The sequence below is a fragment of the Hakea prostrata genome, chromosome 1 (genome assembly GCF_041222555.1).
Source record: "Hakea prostrata isolate BN-2017 chromosome 1, UWA_Hpros_2, whole genome shotgun sequence".
NCBI classification, from domain to species: Eukaryota; Viridiplantae; Streptophyta; class Magnoliopsida; order Proteales; family Proteaceae; genus Hakea; species Hakea prostrata.
Window position 1 is genome coordinate 32877708 of NC_142600.1, and position 24243 is coordinate 32901950.

Here is a 24243-nt window from a genome sequence, read left to right on the forward strand (position 1 = left end):
CTTTAAAGCAAGTCACTTGAATTCTAAATTGTCAAATAGGGAAGTGGAATTTGATCACATGAACCTAGCATTTTTAAAACAAGAAATTTAAGAAATTGATGTTGTTATTATTTCAAAAGTTGGTAAAATTTCTTGCTTCACTTTCAACCTTTCCAATTGAGTTCCAATCTTGACTGCTAGAAGTGCAAAGCTCTCTAATATATGGTAAAACATCCTAAGCTTAGTGAGCATCTTTTCGATTTTAAAGCCGAGCTCTTTCATACATAAAAGGGATCTTTGTTACAAATGAACACCAAAAAGAATAAAATAAAAAAACAAAATCATATCCAAAAGAATATATAAGCATCAAATTTTTTTTGGTCATTACATAAGCATCAAAAATACACAAACGATACTTGCTTTATATATCTTATTTTCTATTTAGTGCAAAGCTTTTTTATAGAGTAGTTATATATCTTATTTGCTATTTAGTGCAAAGCTCTTTTATAGGGTAATCATTCTACAATCTGAATACTTCTTAGATATCAAAGCTAAAGAAAATTTTATACATTAAAAAGAATTGTGTTATAAATGAACACCAAGGAATTTATAATAAAAAATAAAAACATATCGAAAGGAATAATACCTAATCATTAGAATGACATGAATGTGACAGCAACTTTATCATTATTTAGGTTAAGCAATACTCTTAAGAATAGAATAATTGATGTAATAGACATCAATAAACGACTTCAAACTTCATAAAATATAATGTTTTAGTATGATTGGTTTCTCATATGTTTTTTCAATTTTACGCCTGTTTCAATATTTTTCTTAATTCTTTTTATATATAGCTACATCCATTTTCACGTATGAACTTTTACTAGTATATACAAATATTGATATGTAGGATTTGATTGCCGTCACCATGGGAACCCTTGATAGTACATTTGATGTTATATTTCTCTGCAAACAAAGGTTGCCATTGCAAGTGAACTGAGTAGAAGCGAGCAAACTCAGGCTTCTAATCATCGACCGAACCACAGCCATTAAAACCACGATCGCGGCCATTACCGGCTTCGACGTGCCATTCATTAAATCCGCTCAATCAATGTTGGGCTGTTCCAAATTCCCTCCGATGAAGACAAAGAGTATAAACTGAAAATTTATCCCAAATCCTTTGGTAGTCATATGGTAGAGGGCTATGGTTTTTTTCTTATAACCAGGGTATGAAGCTAGTGGGAACCAAGATGGACATTTCAAACGCGGACACTTTTATTTTCTCTTTTTGATCTTCTTAACAGCCTTAAGGAATCCATCACAAAAAATTTCCCGATCTTTCTATTCTTAGAAATAGTGGTGGGTTTTGATCAATTAAAAATTATAGCAATTGAAACAATTTATCATATCACAACTCCCTTCCATTTGCATTGGATCATTATTTGACTTCTTTTTTTTTCTTCCTTTTTCTCTGTACTCATAAGATTTACACTACTAGATTTTTAACTAGATGGAGAACTAAATGCTCCATCGCATAAACCATTAGTAGGGGTACAAGTTTTGCTCTAGTGACCCTAACCCGGTATAGGCTCAAGATTTTAGCCCTAAAGGCAGGTCAAGGCCACAATATTTTGACCCTAAATTTGGACCAACGGAAAACTTGGGAATATTATTTGTCCCATTTTAGCCTTAATTCTAACCTGAATTTTGACCATGATTTTTTTTTTCTAATCCTGTCCTTGATTTTTGCCTTGATTTTGTTTCTAATCCTAACTCTAATTTTGTCCCTGATTCCAACTCTTACTTTACTTATAAGATAAGCTTCATACTAACCTTGATAGAGGCAGCAAAAGGGTCGGGCCAAAGGACAAGGACAGAGACAAGGCCAATTGAGACAAAGTCAAGATTAGAGCCAATCCCTCGGGTTAGGATTAGGATCAATCAGGGATAGGGACAGAATCAGGGCCAATTGGGACAGAGACAGAGACAGGGTCAGGCTAAGAGCCAATCAGGGATAGGGGCAAAATCAAGACCAACTAGAGACAAAGTCAAAGTTATGACCAATCAGAGACGGGGCCAATCAGGTACAGGGACATAATCAAGGCCACTCAGGGTCAAGGACAGGGACAGAGACAAGATCAGGGCCAATTAGGGACAAGGTCAGGATCAAAGCCAACTAGGAAGAGGGCCAATCAGGGATGGAACCAGGGCCAACTTATCTAGACCCCACCCAACCAGGGACAATTAGGGAAGAAATGGGTTTGGCTTGGCCCTGTAGGGCTTAAGATCATGAACAACATTTCTATGCCCTAAATTAGGATCAGGGCAAGAATGACCTTAGCCAAAAATATATAAGACTGAAACTGGGATTGAAAAAGCCTAACCCACACTGGCCCTACCGTAGCCCTATCTATTAGCAGTTGCCAATAGCCGCAAAAAATGAAAATTGGCAAAAGGCAACAATATTTTCATATACCTCTACCACACATTTAAGAAAGAGACCCACGTTTGAACAACGACAAGCTAAATGCCCCACCTCCAAAATCCAAAACAGATGATGACAGGAGTTTTCAACTCTCTTGAGGCAAAAGAACCAAACTCAGCTACAAGCACCGGGGGGTGTCAGTGTCAATAGTGCAACAGATCAATTTTTCTTCAGCTGACAATGAGATCGCCAGTTCAGCGGATAACAATATACAAAGATCAAATTGCAATAAAGAAATTTTACACGTTCAACAAGCTCCACAGATGCATCAAATTGTCACCCCAAGATTGAATGGTATCCGAGCTGAAGCTTACCAAGTGATGGCAAAGCTACTAGCAGCAGCACACGATGCTTGGGATGCCCAGCAAGCTTTTAATGAATTCCACTGGAACCGGAACTAATCTGTGGCAAAGAAAATTATTCAACCTAAAACAGCAGCGGCACTAACTTTTTTTTCTGAACCCCATAAACGAAGACTCTTCAAATTTAACTGCGATGCTTCTATTTTTTGCAGAAAAGAAACACAATTGATTATTCGGGAAATCCAGCTTCACCATCTAATACAGTTCCCTACAATGATATTTCAGTGTTCTGGGGTGGGTGGGGGGGTGGTGTTTGGGGTGGGTGGAAGCCATGGCTATGAGGAAATCTCATGTAGGAATTTCATAATACATTTTCTTTATCCTTGAAAAGATGATTAAACCTTCTACCAGGAGGGAGAGAGAGAGAGAGAGAGAGAGAGAGAGAGAGAGGATGATTAAACCACAGCTCATAAACTAACTCCACTGCAAGCATGGATTTGATGCTCATTTAGTTTTAAAGATATGAATTAAGAATATTTAAAAAGAGCTTAACTAAAACACTTCTTTTTTCTTTTTTCCTTAAAAGACTTATCAAGCGTATCATTCTTGGGAAATAAGAGCATCTCCATGATATCAGGTCACCAGAATTGGAGACCTTCATCCTAAGTGCTACCAAAAAGCAGAACTGTGGTCTTCACCTGCATTCCTTGGTTAGGCCCGTTTTCCAGTTATTTCAGAGGAGTGATGATTTTCCCTAATGGATTTCACTTTCCAAATCAAGTGTTTCAAAAGTCATCCTCCCAAATACCCATTCCCCGTAAAAATATTAGTGCCATCAGATTTGAGCAAGATCACATTTCCAGTACAAGGTAGCTGTATATTCAAATAGATCTAACTTGCTTGCGGCATAAGCAAACGTCATAGAGTTTCCTGAAGTCAAAATTGGGTGAAATGGTTTTCAACACTTCAGACCCACCACAGAAAGACATCCAACATGGGGTATAGTAATAGTGTTCCATATGCAAAAGAATATAAGTAGGGGGGCAGGGTGAGGGAGAGAGACATCATCTAGGTTTAACTCAAAGCAGCAAAAATATTAAATGATTTTCAATGTCATGAACACAGAAAATCACGCGGTTTGATTAGGTGAAGGATAATTGAAGGGGAGAAATTACTGGTTTATGAAATGAGATCGGTCAGAATATTCATTATGAACTCATTCTTCTTCTTCAGCCTCTTCCAACCAATTCACAAATGACTCCAACGCCTTCACAAAGGTTTGCCTGAACAAGTCCACACAAAGATGATGTTTAGGTTACAACAAAGAAGTGAATAATAAATTCTCCAACCAAACTGAAAATATAGAATGCTCAGAGGAACAATGTTTCGATGACCAGAAGAGTTATCAATGAAATCAGGTCAAAGCAGGTCCGATTAGGCTAAGGGTTAATTTTAGACACCCACTGCAGTGTGTGGCACAAGGAAACTATATTCATCTTGACCAGTGATTATCAATTGGAAAAGGTGGCAAGCATCTGTACTTTATTTCATGATGTACATAATCTCCCCAGAGTTGTGGAATATATAGAAATGTTTAAAGAAAGATCAATTTGTTAACCATCAAATTTTACTAGAAACTGGTTACCAAAAAAAATATAATTTACTGGAAACTAATCATTACTTATATATTTTATTATATATTCAGTCATTTGTCAGTTTATCTTGGTTTGACATGACAAAATGATTGTTTAGCATGGTCAAGGGTGGAAAATAATCCAGCCATGAAGGAGATCTGGTCCCTCCACAAATGACAAGCATCCATGATCAAGAATGGCACCACCCTTTTCTTGAGTTGGGATTTTTTTCCTCTTTGCTTCTTGGATTTTTTTCCTCTTTGCTTCTTTTTCTTCTTCATTTTTATTCCTTTTCCTTTTCTCTCTCTTTCTTCTTCTTCTTTTTTTTTCTGGGGTGGGGGGGGGGATGACTGAAAAATGGAATTTATTTCCAAAATTCAAGTTCTCTTTAATTTCATCAGTATAATATATTGCTCGTTTTTAATCTTTAATCAATCTAGTACTGGCTTTTAACAAATTTTAGAAAGAAAAAAAACAGAGAGAGAGAGAGAGAGAGAGAGAGAGAGAGAGAGAAAGCAGTCAAATTTGGACTGGATATATGTCCCATCAGCTATTCTACATCCCCCCCCCCCCCCCCCAAAAAAAAAAGGAAACCCTACAGCTATGTGTCTTCTTCATGATTTAGTGTTGTGAGATCAACAAGCCCAAGCCCATCCACAAGGTTACCTTCTCATCTAAGGTCCAAGGTTCAGTAGGCCACTTTAAACCAGAGATATGTTGGATGACATTAGGTTCTGATTGGACCAGTCCACCAAGGTACCTCTAACAACGGTTTTGAAATCTTGCAAAGTTTTGCAAGATTCGGATGTTTCGAGGTCACTAAAATAAAACATACCTGCAAAATGAAATTGAGTGGTTGACTGGAATTTCGACAAAATTTTATTAGTTCGGTCTGAAATTTCAATTTTGGTTAATCTCAAGAATTTTGGTAATTTAGTGTGAGGCCCACTGATAAGAACCCACGAATTGAATATGAAAACTGATATCAGAACAAACAAAATAGACTGTTACAATGGTGTCAGCCACCCACAGCATAAAATGTTGTCCCTCAGCAAAGACTCCTCTCTCTCCTATTCAACACCCCCCCTCCTCCACATGGCATGATCTTGTGATCCCAAGGCCCTAAGCACTACCTGCACCTCAAAATTTCACCTTCTCCTCAAGGTGAAGGAAAATGAGATGCCTAATCTTCACATGCTTGCAACACAGCCACTCCAGTTCGGCAACATTCTCAGAGGCCCGATAGCAGACCAATTTCTATAGCCACAACTAGTGTCCAATGCCACTTCCCAATTCAATGATCATACTGTTCAATTATTTCCATTCTTCACCAGAGCCTCGATTGAAGGGAATAGAACTACCTGCGAGACTCTTAGCAGGACAGGCCCAAGGGATAGTTTGCAGGATCTTGGTCTGCCTGCTGGAATAGGGTTTCCATCATTGCCACAGAAGAAAAGGGTGCAACCCAATGCAAGTATACTCATTACAGCCACGAAACGAGGCTGCAATGATGAACCCGAAGCATACCTACCACTGATCTTGATAACACCACAAAATTCAATGACAGGTTTGTATAATGGTCTTCCCATAAGCCAAAGGTACACACTACGCTATGCCTCCTAAACTGTGGTGCTGTAAATATCAGAAGCTTGAATTCTGAGCAATGCCGCCTCATTGCAGAGTAAATTGCAAGACAAACCCCCTTCTCCATGGCTGGACCACGTGTTACATGCGAAACCAATAAGGGGTCCACAGCTTGAGAAGGTGGTTCTGCAGTCGAAGCCCTGCAGGTCATGGAAAGCGAACCACTGCCGTCGATGCTTTAAGTTGGGAGATCCAACGAAGAAGCGAAGCCCCGGCAGCTGGAATTGGGATACTGACTTGCGTCACCGTTCCCTGCGCCTCCTGGTACAAAAATCTGGGAAAGCCTGCCATTGAGGTAGAGACTCCTGTGTGTGGCTTAAGTTGGAAGACAATGGTCCAGCCTGCTTTAGGGTTGACTGGAACGTGGTTTGAGTGGTCCCTTGATTCTATCTGGACCGCGCGTCAGTTCATGGTCCAACTGCATTAATTGGGTCGTGGTTGATGATGCATTGGGCTGGTCAAGGAACTAATGTAATGAGTTGTCCATGAGTGTGTCCTTCCCACCACACCAGATGGGCTGGGCCTAGAGCTTTTATCTTTAAAAGCCCATTTTACAAGCCTTTATTGCTGGGCAAGCCCACCTCTTTGACTGGCCCGACTGCTTCAACCAGGTCCAGTTCAAGAGTCCAATTGCCTCCTAGTTAAGCCCTATCTTCTCCTTCCATTCTCCTATGATACACCTCTGGTAAACACCCTAGCCGCCTCCCATATTTTTGCCACTGTCCTTCATACACTTCTCCCTCTTTGGCCATGTGCCACGACACCAGAAATCAATCGGTAACATCCTTGTTGTCGCAACATAGGTGATATGAACACAGTTTGGACCCCTGGCCAAAACCCTAAGCAGGGCCCACAAGACGGCTCTAAGAAGCCTCCTAGGCGGGCCAAAACCCTAGGAGGGGCATTTTGAGCATGTTCTGCCCAAATTAGTTGCTGGAATTTACTTCCAGTTTAATTTCTAGAGTCCAAGTTGGTTAAATTGAGTCAGTGAGGCCTTAGTTCTTTCAAACCCTAGCACGTGGCAATTAGAGTTTTAATTAAAATAAAATTTAAGCATGTGCTTATTAGAGTTTAACTTAATTAATTCTTCTATTTCAGCATGTGTACATTAGGGACCTTTGAATGTTTAGATTTTATTTCAATGGTCAAGATTATGTGGTGGAATCCTAATGTATAAAGAATCCCACCTAGTGTCTTGCTCTTTTTAGTAAGCTATATAAATTAAGTCATATTCTTACTGTGTAACTTTAAGTCTAATTATTGAATAAAATTTGAGTTTGAGTTAAGGATCGCGGTTCCTTGTTGAGGGGACACGGTTGAGTTATTAAGTCTCTTATTCAACGATCAGCATCTCCATTAAGAATTCCATCATCTTCTTCAAGAGCATGCAGCAGCCAACAAGTGCGCCCTAACCCCTTTCCCCTCCTTCCCTCTCCATTGCAGGCCATCCCCACCTCTTTTCCCTTCAAATCCCAAGTCCCAACAGCCCCCACCACCTTTCCTACCCCTGCAAGACATCCCCCCACCCTCCCCTGTTGTGGGCAGTCCCCCCCCCCCCATCCCTTTCCCCTGCTGCCGCACCCAGGCAGCAGGATACCCAGGTCCCCACGACGCCCCTATTCCCACCACACAACCCCTCTAGGCCCCTCCCCCACTTCTCCCCTGCCCTACGACACCCCTCCCCCACCCCCAGGTCTCTCTTCCTTGCAGCAACAGAATAACAGGGGAAAAGGGGGGGGGGGGGGGGGGGAGAAGACAAAGAAAAGAAAGAAAGAAAGAAAGAGGAAAAGAAGAGTAAGAAAAGAGAGAAAAGAAAGAAAAAATCAAGATTGCCCAAGATCCTTTAGAGATCCACCCATAGCCTTCCCAAGAGTCATCCCCAAACCCCAATGCAGGTTTTCTTTACCCTTCCCATCTTCCCTAGTATTATTTTGGCTATCCTACTACCAAGTAAACTATCCCATCTTGGGTTTTGACAAAACCCTAATTTTTATTTTTCCTTTTCCCCAAAAAATTTCTCAATCCATTTGATTTGACAAAAAAGATTTCCCAGATAACTTTGGATTAACCCTTTTCATCCCATAATAGTCTTAGGATCATCCTTGGATCCTTACATCATCCCATTAATTTGCTAGAAGATTATGGGCAAATCCTAAATTCAAGGAAAATTATTCTAGAAACCCTAACCCTAGAATCGGGTTCACATCAGTGGGTCACCGTATGCCAGTGATGCAACCTGACACGTGCTGCCACCATCATTTTCACCCTCTTCCAAGGTGGTTTTGCCAGGGATCTTGCTGCCTAGCCAAGATTCTCTTTGGACCGACTTTGTTTCTCCTATCCTCTACTCCCTCGGGCCTCTTATTCCTCATCTATGAAGAACTCAACCAATGCCTCATCGCCATTGAGTCGATTTGCAATGCCTTCACCCCAAGTCCGAATGGTTCTAAAATTTTTTGGAGCGTCTTCTGCAACTTCAACCTTCACAACTTCAGTGGATTTGAATAATGATGTTTCATGAACCACAGTGCAAAACGTGCCTCCACCCTTAACGAGATTCCTATGTCCTCTATCTCTCTCAGCATTACAACGGCTTGCTCATCACCGAAGTCAAGTTTCAGAGCTTCTTTGAAGCTCAACCAATGAATTCCGGCCAATTTCCTCAGTAAACCCAATCCAAAGCATCCCCTTCCAGGTATTGGAGCATCATTCCCAACCGTTGGTCATCCTCAATCTAGTGTTCCCAACAAAATAACAAGACCCCTATCAGCCATCCTTGTACTTCCCTTTCACAGGAAGACATGGATAATTTGGCTGCCATCTTACTTCCCTCGGATCAAAATGCACTCTGGTACCAGTTGATAAGAACCCAGGAATCGAATATGAAAATTAATATCAAAACAAACAAGATAAACTAGTTAAAATGGTGCCAGTCACCCCCCACAGCAGACAATGTTGTCCCTCAGCCAAAGACTGCTCAACAACACTCACATTAAGCATTTGATACCCCTTTCCTCACACCTTCTCTCCTATTTATAACTCCCCCAATCACCACTAACCCTCTCTCTCTCCTCCATGTGGCATGCCCTCGTGATCTGAGGGCGCTTACACCCACTCAACGGAATGACTGAAATGACTTTTGTAAACATCATCTTCTCCTACCAAAGCCACCAGGCGTACATGCTACCAACAGCATCATATGATTCATCACATGTGGCATGCCCTCGTGATCCGAGGGCACTAACACCCACTCAACGAAATGACTGAAATGACTTTTGTAAACATCATCTTCTCCAACCAAAGCCACCAGGCGTACATGCTACCAACAGCATCATATGATTCATCACAATGGATCAAAGGGTTTCTTCACAATTTGGTTATCTACATCCTATAATAGGTGTACTCAAAGAGCAATACACATTAGTTACATTAAACTTCCACAAAGTACTAAACAATTGTATTAAGACTGTTGGAGAGTATGATGTGATGACTGATGATGTCCTTGAAAATTATACACTTAATCTTTTGGAATCTTCAATAATGTATAATAATGTTTCACTTACTTTAAGTTGCTTGTTCTTAATATCTTAAAGTACTTAACCAAAGTATAAATATGTAACTATAAATGCAGATTCAACAGTGCACTGCCAATCAAGACTCAACACAAAACACCTATTTACGTAATAACTAGTTTTGCAATATGATTATTTAAATGTGTTAATACAGAATAAGATAGGGTTTACATGAATGTGAATTTATACTTCCAAGAATGTTTAGATGTTTAAAAATATATTTAGAATTGACAGCATAGACACAAACAACGAGTGCAAATCCAAAAGACCACTGTGGGTTGTTTTTTCAAACCGAACTAACCGTGGATATGTTTATAGACCCTAAATTAGGCTGTCCAAAAAGATCCAGACACATAAAATGCATAGAACCCCAATGAAACAAACCACTGAAACCTGGCAGAATTTGTACTGAGTGTCAGTGAGATTTCGGTCATCTCAAGGTGGCCAAAACCTCGAGATGAAACGAAATCTTCAACCTTGCCTCTTAACAATGAAGGGCAATTAATTCCATAACCAATCATTTGGGCTGGCAGGATAACAATGCTAATTTGTATGGTTGGACTGCCCAAGCTGCAGGGCTACCTATAAAAACAGATAATTGCCTAAAGTACATCAGTTGGCTACAGAAGAGTGAAATCATTTACAAACCTGCCCTTCGTGTTTGTTCCTTTGCGGAACCAGAGGAGAATAGTATCTTCTGCAAGAACATCCTGATCATAGAGAGACCTCACAATTTCTGGAAATAACTTCATCAATTTTGCATCCTCATAGCATTGGATCTGAACTTTGTACATGAGTTCAAGCTCTAGCTTCCCATTTGTACAGAAAGTATTCAGAAGTTTAGCCCATGTTTTCACCTGTGAAGGAAACATTCTGGTCAAAAAATTCAAACCACCAAGACTATCAAAACTCAAAAGTGAACTGTATGGTGGTACAACAATAATAAACATTTCCCCTCTCTTACTAAGAATTAAGATTGAGAAAAAGAGAGAAGCCTACACTAATGTCCCTTGGTAACAAACCGAACCAACTAACAAGGATCAATCTGTCTCCATAAGAAGCATGCTGCTAGAATAACAGTAAGTGCACATATTATTTTTCCTTCAGAAAATAATTAACTAGGAGAGAAACAGAGCTAGTAATGGATTCACTTTAGTCAACTGACATCAAAATGAATATTTTCATATAGACAAACATTCACAATTGAAACAACTATAACCCGCCTGAACAACAACCATAACCTTATCCCAACTAAATAGGAGGCATCAAGAAAAAAAGAAGAGAGAGAGAGAGAAGAAGGAGAAGGAGAAAGAAGTGCAGGGAAATTGAAGAAAGTAGGAAAGATAATAGCTAAGGGAAAGAGGTCAAAGCAATAGTCGACAACTTAGATCATTGCCCTAAGGATTAAAGAGAGAGAAAAGAAGGAGAAGTACAGGGGAGTTAAAGAAAGTAGGAAGGATAATAGCTAAGGGAAAGAGGTCAATGCAATAGTCAGACAAGCATACCAGACCATCCCCTAATGAGTAATACAACTAAGATACTTGCATTAAGGATTGATTCCCACCACCTGAGTATCCTTTCTTAGTACCACTCCAGCAGTCATTTTTGGCCTACCTCTACCCCTTTACCTCCGCTCAACTGAATTTGGTCACTCTTCCTTATTTGGTGCATAGATAGGTCTCCGACGGACGTGCCCAAACTGCCTCAAGAAGGTCTCCCAAAGCCTAACCTGAATTGGTGCCACTCCCAAGTCACTTCTAATACAATCATTCCTTATTTTATATTTCAAATTCTTGTCACACATCCTCCTCAATATACTCATCTCTTCTACACTCATCTTATCTATATTGCTCTTCTTAACTACCAAAATCTGCACCATTATTCATGGCCTGTCTTATTTCTGTCCTGTGAAATTTTCCCTTAAGTTTGACTGGGCAAGCATTTTCCGCGTAACACCTGTTGCACCTCTCCATTTCACAGGTAAAACATCCAGAACATTTACACCAAGTCAACAGGTATATTATATGTCTTTTTCTCAGGTTCCCCCCTAATTGCATAAGATTCCTATCATATCCAAAAATGGAACCTAAATCAATAAACATAGCCTCTTTCTCTATAGTAGGTACAGAATGTGTCCAGGCTAAAGGACTACAAATGGCAACAACCACGTCAACCAAGACCTTTAGAGATGTAATGTGTTCCTGTAATTAAAGAAAATAAAAAGAATGAGTATCATGATGCAGATCAAAGCCTCAAAGGTACACCAAGTACCAAGGAAAGAGGAACCATGCGAGGCTAAAATGGGGTTGCGTTACCACATTGAACCTGTTATGGTTCAACTGAACCAATTTCTCGTTCAGGCTACGTCTTGTGGCTTGGATGTTACTGGTTCACCCATAATCATTTTTTTCTTTTGGTAATCAATCATGAGGATCTTCAAAGCATTAGTTTAGTAAGACTATTACTTATTTAATTTCTTGTAAAGACTACAAATTTCAGCATCAATTCCAAACTTCTTAGATGTCTTTTAGTAGCCAGTTTATGGACCTTCCTATACCTTGAAGGGGAACCCTTAATTAGAACACAAGTAGTATTGGTAACTGTATCCATAGAAGTCTAACATCACATTGCCACTCATCAAAATACAAATAAATGAGCAAATAAATTCCATGGGCTCCAAACTTTAAAGATCTCCAGAGAGGCTACCATGTCGATTAATGTGAATAACAAGTACACCAAATACACACCTGCCGAAGAGCTGCATTAGCATTCTGCTGTTGGTTTTTCCCAGACCACTGAACAGCATCCATTATAACATCCCACAAAAGGCGCACAACTTCAACATCAGGCAACTTAGCGTCCTTTAGACGTTGCTTGACAGTGTCTATAACGTCATCGATATCAGTCTCTTCAGCTATCTGATTTGTCAGTGAAGCCTTCATCTCCTTGAGTTTAACCTCAAACATCTTCTTCTCATTGTATTCAACCAGATTTAGCAATCCTGCCTTCCTGAGCATCAGCGAGACACAAAATTCAACACTATGTTCAAACTATAGAAACAGTCACAGAAAGTACAAGAAATCAGAAGCCAAAGTCCATATTTGTATCCCAATATTACAGGCTGCCAGTAAATAACAAAAAGAAGATACACAAAATCTACTACTAATGCTTTCCTAGTATGCCAACATCCGTTCTTGCAACCTTTAGTTTATCGTCAGGTAATAGTAGCACCGTAAATATGAAATAATAATCACCATTTATGAAATAATGCTACATCAGATTCTATTATTTAAAGAATTTATATTCTTGTTAAGTTAAAAATGCAATGGCATATCAATGGTTAAAAACAACAAACTAAATAGACCAGAAAATCAAATCCACCATTAACACATGATCTTTTCTTCAACAAGAATTTTCTAAGAAGATATATTTTCTTATCATTCATGGATCCTTTGCCAAAAACAATGCCCTTCTCTACCAAAAATCTTTAAAAAAAAATAATAATAAATAATAATAATAATAATAATAATAATAATAATAATAATAATAAAAGATTCCCAATCCCTAGCACTTAATAAGACAACTATGACCATAACTACAACAGATCAAAGATCATCTGCATTTTCAGCAAATTAAAAGGCAAAGTATTTCTACTGAAGGAAACCCACGTGAAATGCTCAGAAAAGGCTTCAGAAGAGCGCTTGGATGATGGGAAGAAGTCAAGGAGATTATCCTCCATCTTCCCACGCTTCAAAAGTGAAATCAGGTCATCAAGGCTATTGTCAACAAGATATTCCTTGAAGAACTCAGTGATGAATGAAAGAACTAGCCCCTTGGCAATAAGATTATCCTTGAGCAGTGGCTGTAATACAGACTCCGGTGGAAGCCCAGATAGCTTCTGGGAGAATGTAAGCGCTGTAAAAATTGCAAGCTTCTTCCTTTCATTCTCCTCAAAGAGTTCCAATGACTGCAGGAATTTTCTCATAACATTTTCAAGATTCTTTATCAGGAAAGGCCTTCGGCGCAGAATCTTTTGTATGTAGAGAACAGAAAGCAAAATAGCTTCACGAGTTGGTTCACAATCTAACACTGAATAAGTGTGGCGTTCCCCCTCATCAGGTTTTATCGTACCAGGTTGAGTGCGCCCTCCTGTAAAGACAACCTGCAATTGTACAATAATCAGACACACACATCTTATGACCGATAACAAAAATCACTGAAAGTTAACTGGCAAACAGTTACATCGTAAAATCAACATATAAATTATTCTACACTATCTCAAGTTTTAAAACTTACACAATTCATGAAGGAAAGGAAAGAAAGAAAAAAGAACTTATAGAGTTCCCTTCATAAAATGGAACCAAGAGTAGGCCTATTAATGCAGAACACAGATTCGCTACACGTACAATATGGAATACATGAAATCCGGAAAAACAAAATAATACCACGGAAGATATTCTAACACAAGGCCAATAAGAGACCAGCGCTACAATCCTTCCACCATGCACAGTCAAAAAGCATTAACACATGACACAAAAAGACACCCCCCCCCCCCAAAATACTAATAATAATAATAAAAGAATGTCTCCAGCACACGCGGGGGGGGGGGAAGGACAATAGAACTTCAAAGGACTGGAAAGGTCACATGATGTGGATGACAGGGTCCAAGATGATGTAGCTAATATGGGAGCTTGATTTTCTATGGGTCCCATGCACATGAAAGTTAAAATATATAATGAATAATCCATGAATGAATCAGAAGGGTTATATATCACTGCTCTGTTGTTAATCATTTCTTTCTCCTAATTACATATCACAGGCTCTTTTTAAATTTTCAAGAAAATATTGCCTGGTTCTCGTAGACTACACTTTCACTCTTATATGGGTTAGTTAATGTTAGCATCTGCAAAATTCAGTTTAGTTGCCTATATATTAATGCTTCTCATTTGACCTCTGAAACAAGACAAAAAGTGTCTTCTCAATTCTCATTCCTATCCTCCCTGATCTTCTTTGACCTTTTAGTTTTGAGTTAAAAGATCATGTTTTGCAAGCAAGGTACATGACTAATGTTGATGAATAAAAGATAGTAATCTAATCAAATTTACACTATGTAGATACCATTAGTAAAGTGAGAGAAATTTGTCTAAAATGCTCTGTTTTGAGCCTGCAGTACAATAGGATGCTGCCTAGCTTCCTTTTCTTAAGACAATTTGCTGTGTATGGTGGGATATATCTGGGAGTTCAAAGGATTGACTTTAGCATTCTGTGACAGTGTCACTGTTAGAAAGCAGACACCAGCACCTATTTTGGTTGTAATTGTGACTGGCTATGGGGTCTCTTTGGGACTCCCTCAGCCTAAGTGTGGGATTTACTCACCAGCAGAGGATACAAAGACACAACAGGCTAACCATAACCCCAGAGGACAAAAACACAGATGCGCACACACATAAAAGCAAGAGAGAGGGAAGAACCTTAGGCTAGAAAAAGAGAAGGAGAAAGTGAGTGGGTTTTAAATAAGTGGGACAATAAATGGATAATGACATCATGATCCCATCATACTCCTCTTCCCAAGATACACAGAGCATCCAAATTCAACCAACTTCTACAAGAGATGATGACGATGTTTGACCTTAAGTGTTTGAGATCACATCACCAAATACTCCCCTAGACAGCCTTATAGTTGTCATGGTGTCTAGCGACAAGGTGCCAACAGAGGATGGGAAGAAAATCAAGGTGACACCTCACACCAGTCAAGGAGCCTAGGCAACAAAGCAACACCTGGACGCCTGGAACCACCACAGCTCATGGACACCTAGGCGACGCCTTGACAACTATGGGAAGCCTGCTTTCCAACCCCATAGTTCTGAGCTGCTGAAATAATCAAAAAGCCCTTTTCACTGTGTTAGTTCTCATCCACACAAGCATGACCCCCAAGTTTTTTGCAAACTTCATACACATGAATAAAGCTCAGTTACGATGAAAGACCAATTTACTATACCAAATTAACTTCAATGACTAAAACTGTATTACACCAACAACCACTCAAGCTTATCCCAACAAAATGAGGTTGGCTACATGGATCATTGCCTTTCAATCAGCTCCATTAGAGGTCATGCTGGACACAAGGCCTAAGCCATTCATGTCTTTTCTTGACATTTCTCTTAGGTTTTTTAGGTTTGTCCCTATCTCTTAGTTCCTTCAATCTGGATTTTGTACTTCTCTCAGTTTTCTGTACTGGGGCATTTAAAGACATCTGTTGAGCATGGCCATGTCACTTAAAACTTAATCATTACAAAAAATTCCAACTCATTATTGAGTTAAACCTGATTCCTCATCCAGATTAATTTGAATCATTTAATTAATTTAGGGGCAGGCCATGGCGCAACGGTTGGTGGACCACAACTGTAGCCCCAAGGTCAAGGCATTATGGAGTTAAACCTGATTCCTCATCAAGATTAATTTGAATCATTTAATTCATTTTATTTAGGGGCAGGCGTTGGTGCAACGTTTGGTGGACCACAATTGTAGCCCCAAGGTCAGTGCATCAGAACAGCCTCCCAACAAAAATTGTAGGGGAAAGACTGCATAGGAAAACTGCTTCCCCCCCCCCCCGGGTCTCTGCTTGCGGAAGCATTTCGCACCGGATTTGCCCTTTTTTCAATTTATTTTATTTGTTTGTTGTAAGGATGAGATATTTGAGTAAGTCTACTAGCATTAGTGACGTCTCTCACCCATCTACAATGAGAAGGCCTGAAAGCAATATACACCAGAATGATGCACACATATGAACTCCTTTCCAAAATATTCTACTATCCACAACTAACTAATGGGTAAAAACAACGAGAACATGATAAAAACAGATCAACAAAAAATTATCTTGGTTTGTCTAGAATCCTTGCCTCAAAAAAGGTGTCCCCATATCTAGAGAAGTTCAGGTCTGCAGACTCGATGCTCTTAGCAATTAGTTCCTGTAGCCACAAACACTTTGCCAATCATTTCAAGAAAACGGGATCATACAGACACAGGAGCACTCCTTTATGGAAAACCACACGAATAAAATATTTTAAATGCATCACTTACCAGATCACCGGCATTATCCAGATATACCTGGACCACTGCATCTGCAAATGCTGCAGGGTCCAGAGGTGCTGCTATATTCCGTTTGCGGGTCTTAATCCGCGTGCCACTGTAGTTGAATGAACGAAATAAAATTGAAGTTAACCAGTTGCATAATCAGCATGATAGGAAAATACACAATCAAGCTTGTGATCAATAGAAATTAAGTATGTGTTGAAAGGAAAACATGCCACCATGATCAGTTAACAAGCACTAGCTAACTATTGTGGGTCTCCAAACAAGTAAATATGTCTCCCTTCAGTTCTTGAGAACAAAATGTGTGTGCATAAGATATCTCACCCACAAGTTACAAGAACTAATTTGGTTACTTTTACAGAGGTCGAGCATAAAAAAATAAAAATTAAAAAGAACCCCTCAGAAAGAAGCACCATTCTCATTCTAAATGCATAACCAATAAAACTATCTGACAACATGAAGTCAGTATATTTTCTAGTGCATTATCTCACAACTGAATGGACCAGGAAAAGCCCAAATACATAACATGAATCTTCAGAATTAACTTTAGCAACTGACGGCTACCTAATCATGGGGGAAAAGATTAATCATTCAGCTCTTTTTGCCTTTTCCTTTTCTATTTTCACCCATACTTCATTGCATTTTCTTCCCCTAAGCTAATAAAGAATTAAGGATATGTAATTTTTTTCTCTCTATCCAGCATACTTCTCCTAAGATTTAACTTCTACACAAAATCCATTTCTTTTGGTGAAAAAACAGTTGAATCAAAGCTCAAACAAACAAAAAAATGTGTTAAATTTAGACCCAAAATAAAAAAAAGGCCAACAATTTATTCTAGAATAATCTCCTTCCTAATTGATAACCAATTTCAAACAACACCACACCTCTTAACTCTTTACGACCTGCTATTGCTCTCTCGGGCTGTCAAGCAAGAAAATTAAGGAAAAAATATCCAGTTAGCAATGACTTTCATACTCCCCAACCATGGTAGAAGATCTCGCTCTCGAGCGAGATCTTGCCACCTTGAAAAACCAAGATCTCGACTATCTCGGTCGAGATATACAATTTTTTGACGTCAACTCGGTGGCCTATCTCGGTGGGCTTTAGGGTGCCAATTGAGTTGAAACTTGGTATTTAGCCTATTGAAGGCCTTTTGAACACATTGGTGTGCTTGGATTTGTCAGAAAACAACCCTAAATATGATTTCTAAGTCTATCCATAGTGTGAAACCGAAATGTTGTAGGATTAGGGAATGCAAGGTTATACAGCATGTAATGTAGAACCTTTAAGGCATACATATGAAAAGCAAGTGTCTCAAATGCATCAAATAACCTAAATGTTATCAAAATTCCATCCATATGAGTATCACAATCTCAATTTTCAATAATAGAATAATAAAATTATACAACCATTAGAAGTTCTATACAAGTAATTAAATCATAAGTTCATAAAACAAACAAAGAATGATTAATCTTCCTTCGATGCTGTAGATGTGTTAAGAGTAATTGCAAGTGAAAATCCAACCGAAATCCACAAAAAAAGGCAAAAATTGGGAGTTCCAGCGAGATCCAGGGCGAGATATAGCGAGATCTCAAGCGAGATATCCCAACTCTCTGCTCTCGACCTCCATCTTGTCCCGCCTATTTGAAAAAACGAGAGATCTCGCAAGATCTCCCACCATGTCCCCAACTATTCCTAATCCTACATAAGGGATTATTACATCCATTAACAAATGGAGATTTATTTGCAAATTCAAATCCTCCAACCCCCAATGGCTGACTTTGCACAGGAAAAAATCTCAATGTTACAAATCACTATTAAAATCTTAAATTAGACTATCTACATAATTCTTTGAAATTACACTCTAATGTCAAACAAGTTGCCAGCAGCTAAAATCATAGATTTGCAATGCCAAAAAACAGTAACCTTCTTATATACAACCAAACGCTAGACAATTTGTATAGCTCTGCTATATGGTATACGTATCCACGGTGTAGCCTCCTTGAAATTTGAGTGGCATAAACACTTGATCGTACTGAACTATAGAGGAAACACAGGTTTAAAGTGAACAACTCAACCAAGCAATGATTCCACTGATCAGGAAGGAAAAGGTAGTAATGATTTTAGTGTGTCCTGTAAAAGTATTTCCAGTATGTCAAAACTAAGTAGCTGTTTGATAACCCAGTAACCCACTTAGTGTTTCTGCTTTGAGAAACACCAGAAACACTCAGAAGGTGTTTCTGGAAGCAGAAAAACTTTTATTGGTGTTTCACAAAACTAGCCTCTGGAAGCAGAAACAATATTCAGCATGCATTCACAAATGGGCCCCTGCTTTCTTCTTCTTCTTCTTTTTCTACACTATCTCAAAGCAATCCTCTATCAATGGCGTCTTCCGAGTCAATAGCTGCTCAGATTGATATACAGACATTGGAGATAGATCGATATATCCTATTGCAGGTAATAATCTCAAATGGGTTTCTACCTTTTCTTTTTCTGATGATTAATTTATTAGGCTGATAGATTAGAGTTGTTCTCTGGTTTGGCTTTCTTGTTTCCTGATGGGTAAAAAACAGAGTGAGACAGTCAGATTAGCTGTGCAAGAGAAAATGAAGCATCAAGTGGAAATGCTTCAAAAGAGGATGGAATCAAAGATAACGAGTTTATTGAGACAGAAGGATGGAGGCATTACAAGAGCTACTAAAAGAACAATGGAGTTGCAAGAATGCTTGAGAAGGGTGGAGATGTGGAACCAAGCACAGCAAAGAGTCAACAAAGAGAATGAACCCATGGTTATAGCCCTCAACAATGCCCCAGAATAGGTCAAAGAGAACATTTGTTGGCTTCCCACTGCTGGAGCAGAAGATGCAGAACATTGTTGTGACATCTCTCATGAGCATTACAGAGAAGAGAACATCTGAAAAGAGGCAGAGGAACTAATGAGACACATGGCTTGCAAGGCCTGCAATTCTCAAAAATCGTGCTTTTTCCCCCCTTCCCTACAAGCATCTTTGTCTGTGCAAGTCTTGTGAAATTTCTCGCTTCTTGCCCCATCAATAATTCTCAAAAAAAGGCGAGCATGGAAGTTCTCATGGTGTAGAAAATTAGAAAAAGAAAAAAATGAGTTACGGAAGCAGATTGAGCATGTAATTTGACTGGCAAATGAGAATTTTGATAGACATATTTATCTGTATTTTAATGGAAAACAAGCCATATTGAATATTGAACCAACACAAGAAAACAAGCAAAAATAAGACAATTACATTCAGTTCAGATTCTCATACCCAAAAGGAAGATGAAGAACTGAACAATCCCTAGCCATTAGCGTTGAAGAAGAAACGAATGGAAGAGTTTTATCACAATATGAGAGGTTTTAGCAAGGTTATTATGTTCAGGATGCCAAATTCCATGAGTCCTCTACAAAATGTTTTCACTTAAACCCAGCTCACACCCAACTTTTGCTTCAAAAAACAGACGCAACAATAGACGCAAAATTTTTTATGAATTTCAATTTATGACGCAAAAATAATCAGAAACAAAACAGATTTATCAAACATTTTTCGGCTGAACTTTTTTCCTCTAAGTAAGAAACACCAGAAACTGAAACCTCCCTGCAGAGAACTCAGATTCTTTGCATAAAAAACCTTAGTTTTGGCTTAAGATAAAACAGAAAATTCAAAGTTGAATTGCAATTAGATGCTTTGGTTATCAGCGCTCAGCACAGAAATCATAGTAGGTTGTGCAGTGAGTGAGGCCATGCACAGAGGTACCTCCCCCCCCCCCCCCCCAATTCTTTTGAAATTTACTTTTTCCCTTTCCAAATATTTGAAATTTCCCCTACAGCCCTCTACATATGTGTGAAATATCAGCACTCCCCCCCCCCAACCCAAAAAAAAAAACCAATTTTATGAAATTTCCCCCATTCCATTCCCGAAATTTTGAGATTTCCCGACCCTCTTTCCAGTGTAAAATATCAGTAATTGGGCCCCTGAATGGAGAAGATCTTTAATGATAAAGATAATGGGTAGCAAATTAATTGTGTTTTGCATGAAATATCCGTACTTGGCCCCTCCTAATGTAACCCTGCTCTGCCCTTGAGAGTGACTACATCATTCCAACAGCAAAGACACTTGCAACTTGACGGAGTTTTGATCAGCATGAGATGACTTCATCAGATGCTATCCTCTTTGACTTTTCTTTTCTAGTACAAACTACATTTGACTATTCAAGCATCATAACACTCCATGCCACTCAGTATTGAAACTTGGCAGTTGCACTAACATTACAATTCATAGTAGCTGGCTCATATCAAAGCAGCAGATTGGATTGGAGTCCTAATGCGATTATTTCCAAGTTAACAGAAATGCTAGAAGCAAAATAGCTAGGTGAATCAGAGAAGCTAAGAAATTAAATGTCTTAACCAAAAACAAATTCACTAATACATCATGAAGAGCTGATCACAGATAAAAATGACACTTAGAAGACTTCCACTTCCCAGTAAGCACAACTTCACATATTAAGACAAATATCAGAACTTCAACTAGGATATAGTAAAATGAATCAGAAATTTGACACACAGACCATAGACCTTAAATCCACCGGCAGTTACAGATATGTAATATCTTAAGCAAGAAATACAGCCTAAACAAGCATACTTTATGACTGGAATACAAAAATGAAAAAAGAAAGATAACATACCCTAGAGTGGGTCTCTCCTTCGAGCTGCACAGAGGATCAAACAATTGACAAAACCACGAATAGATAAGTTTTCAAATTCAAGTGCTTTATTGAAAAAGAAAAATGCAAAAACTCAAAAAGAAACAACGGACCCAAAAGGTAAACATAAATGCGATATATTCCTCAACCCATCAAAAAATTATTATCTTAACAAATAATTCATTAACAATTACAAGAGAGAAGTGAAGAATAACATAAAAAAGAAGCTTAAAAATGCTCTAAAAATCAAATCTTTCACAAAAAAAAAAAACCTTACTGAAAAGCAGAAACCCTTTTTAAATACAAACAGGCAAAAGAATTTCCAAAAGCATCAAATCTAAGAAAACCGAAAACCCAGATCAGCGACCAGAAGAACAACGAAAGAAAAGAATTAATCGACATTCAGAGTCCAGCCCACCCACATAAAATATAAAATATAAAATAAAATGAAAAACCAATCCAAATCGGGCCTCTCAAATACACTTAAACAGAAAAAGATTTCATCTTGAATCTTTTCCTACACAAAACCCATCAAGAAAAAGGGATCTGCCAATTAATCCAGTTGAAATAAGTCACAAATCAAACTCAAAAACCTATTCGTTAACCTAAACTACCAAAGAAATTAAAATGAGATATAGATCAAGAACCAGCAACTCTCACCTCATAAACCAAGACCGAGAGAGATCGAAGGATACAGTGACTGCGTCGGCAGTGACAAACGAGCGATAGTCGAAACAGAAAGAAAAAGCGAAAGAGAGCTACGATTAATTAATGGCAGATATATTTATTTTTGCATTCAGATAAAAAGTGAAGAAATTCTCAGCATTAAAATCAAACACGTGGCTAAGTAAACAATTTTGTTTTTTTTTATCAGATGGTCATCCGGACCGGCTTGCACAGTTGCACACTTACGCTCACCTCGACTATATCTTTATCGAAACTTTATGTAATGAATATAGGCAGGCAGCCGGCTTCCCCCGACCCAAGGTATTCGGACTCTGCCACTGTAGTTTTTTGTTCAGGAAAGAAAAAGTATTGCATTAACGAGTAGCGAAGCTACATAGTTCCTCAACTCATTTCAATTTTATTTTATTTTTTTGGTTGGTCAACCTCGGTTTTTTTTCAATTTTATTTTATTTTTTTGGTTTGTCAACCTCGGTTTTTTTATAAACCGGTGTTCGACCCGTGTCGTACACCTTGACTATGGTGGGTGAGTTTCCCAGCGGGGATTTTTTGCATCCACAAGGATTCGATACCGGAACTTTGCTTAAGTAAATCAAGCTGCTTACCGCTTGGAGCAACCCCCGTTGGTTTTCACTTCTAGTATTAGTGCAATAATTACTAATAGTTCTACTGGCAAGGAGTTTAAAATAGTCTAGCAGGGGTGGGGACTTATAGTTACAAAACATCACATTAGGCAGTCTAGTTTTAATATCTACCATATGAGAGATTTAATGTATGGGCCATTGTCTTTTGGGGGTGGTGTGGAAGAGGGATAGTGTTTCCTCTTCATTGATCCACACTACCTTAATTTGATTTGTGTGTTGCATGGCTTCCCTTATAGTCCTTATTATTGCTTCGTCAGAGTCGCTCTTTTCAGGTTCCCTGTCATTGCAATCAAAATTTCTCCTTGTTTCATAAGCCCCGCGCTCCATCCAGCAATGTCTAACGATCTGTTATGTATCCCTACACAGAGTAAAGTAATGTAGTTAGTTGGGAGTGCTACGCAGTCCATATGCTTGGATTGACCTATATTTTCTAAGTCTCCCGCCCTGAACAGCGATATTTTCATATCGGATAGCCATTTGTTAACATTTCTAATTATCAACATGGGGTTGGGTTTTAAGTTTTTCATGGCTGCCTTATTTCTTTCTTTCCATATGAAGTAACAAGTAGTCACAAAGACGAAAAAGAACAATTATTTTATTCGCTTCCTGTTGGAAGTTTGTAGAGAGTTCATTGCACAAATGCAAAATGGATCTTTAGGTTAGGTGTTCCGTGCGCAATCCCAGCGGTCCGGCAGCCTACACTCTCTTAATCCATTCGCAGGAGATAAAGATGTGCCAAAGAGTCTCCATCTTATCGCCGCACAGTTCACAAATGTCATGCATTTCTGTCCATTGATAAAGTGTAGCTCTAACTGGTAACCTTGCATTCAAGAGACGCCAAAAGAATGTTTTGAGTTTCGGACGTAGTGGTAGTTTCTAGAGCATCTTCCACCAAAGTGTGAATTCATTAGGCATTGTGTTGTATTTCTGCTTCAATAATTCCTTTCCTGCCAACTTGGATGAGAATTCACCATTGGTGGAGATGCGGGATACCCAGGCATCCTGTGACAAATTGAGATTAAAGTGTGAAAGTGGGAATAGAGGGATATTGAAGTTTGAGAGATACTCCCTATTTGTTGAGATGTATTGTGACATTTGGGCCACAGTTGTGTTGTGCATCTAGATCATGGATTGGGAGTGTTCTTCACTAACACTCTTTGAATCAAGGAGCCATGGGTCGTACCAGAATGAGGTGTTGTACCCATTTCCTACTTGTCTGATAATCATTTTCTTCAACTCCGGTGTGATGCTGTGGATGCTTTGCCATGGCCACGATCCACTCCGATGGTTTATCTTTGGATTGAAAATGGTTGTTTTGGGAAAGTACTTTGCCCTCAAGGTGCTGGCCCAAAGTGAATCTGGATCATTGAGGAGTTTCCAACCTTGCTTTAGGAGTAAGGATTTGTTGATGTCCTTGGATCTTTTGAAACCCATGCCCCCTAGGTGCTTTGGTGTGCAACATTTATCCTAAGAAATTAGAGTCAATTGTTTATT

General features: G+C 38.9%; 1 protein-coding gene and 1 pseudogene across 2 annotated transcripts; one reads left to right on the forward strand and one right to left on the reverse strand.

Annotated features, from left to right (window-relative positions):
* Positions 1 to 2491: 2491 nt before the first annotated feature.
* Positions 2492 to 22260, reverse strand: LOC149028774 (uncharacterized). Of its 2 annotated transcripts, XM_089139012.1 has the most exons (9): positions 22082 to 22260; positions 21404 to 21427; positions 16697 to 16802; positions 16516 to 16584; positions 13285 to 13778; positions 12364 to 12625; positions 10265 to 10473; positions 3942 to 4049; positions 2492 to 2866 (listed from the first exon to the last, which is right to left on the reverse strand). In XM_089139012.1, the coding sequence occupies exons 1-8, from the start codon at positions 22084 to 22086 to the stop codon at positions 3983 to 3985; spliced, it is 1236 nt and encodes a 411-aa protein (XP_088995138.1). In that variant the 5' UTR covers positions 22087 to 22260; the 3' UTR covers positions 2492 to 2866; positions 3942 to 3982. The 2 variants fall into 2 exon arrangements, with proteins under 2 accessions (XP_088995138.1, XP_088995137.1); XM_089139011.1 differs by lacking the exon at positions 2492 to 2866 and having other exon boundaries at positions 3840 to 4049; positions 22082 to 22259.
* On the forward strand, positions 19091 to 19805 carry LOC149028775 (putative BOI-related E3 ubiquitin-protein ligase 3; annotated as a pseudogene).
* Positions 22261 to 24243: the final 1983 nt, after the last annotated feature.

Bases quoted from the DNA above. Each gene is read 5' to 3' on its own strand.
- LOC149028774 (XM_089139012.1), bottom strand. The intron at 13,779-16,515 runs GCAAGGATTCTA...GTACAATTGCAG, and splicing joins ATGGGGACACCTTTTTTGAG to GTTGTCTTTACAGGAGGGCG. The intron at 10,474-12,363 runs GTGTGTATTTGG...TTTCCTTCACAG, and splicing joins CTAATGCAGCTCTTCGGCAG to GTGAAAACATGGGCTAAACT.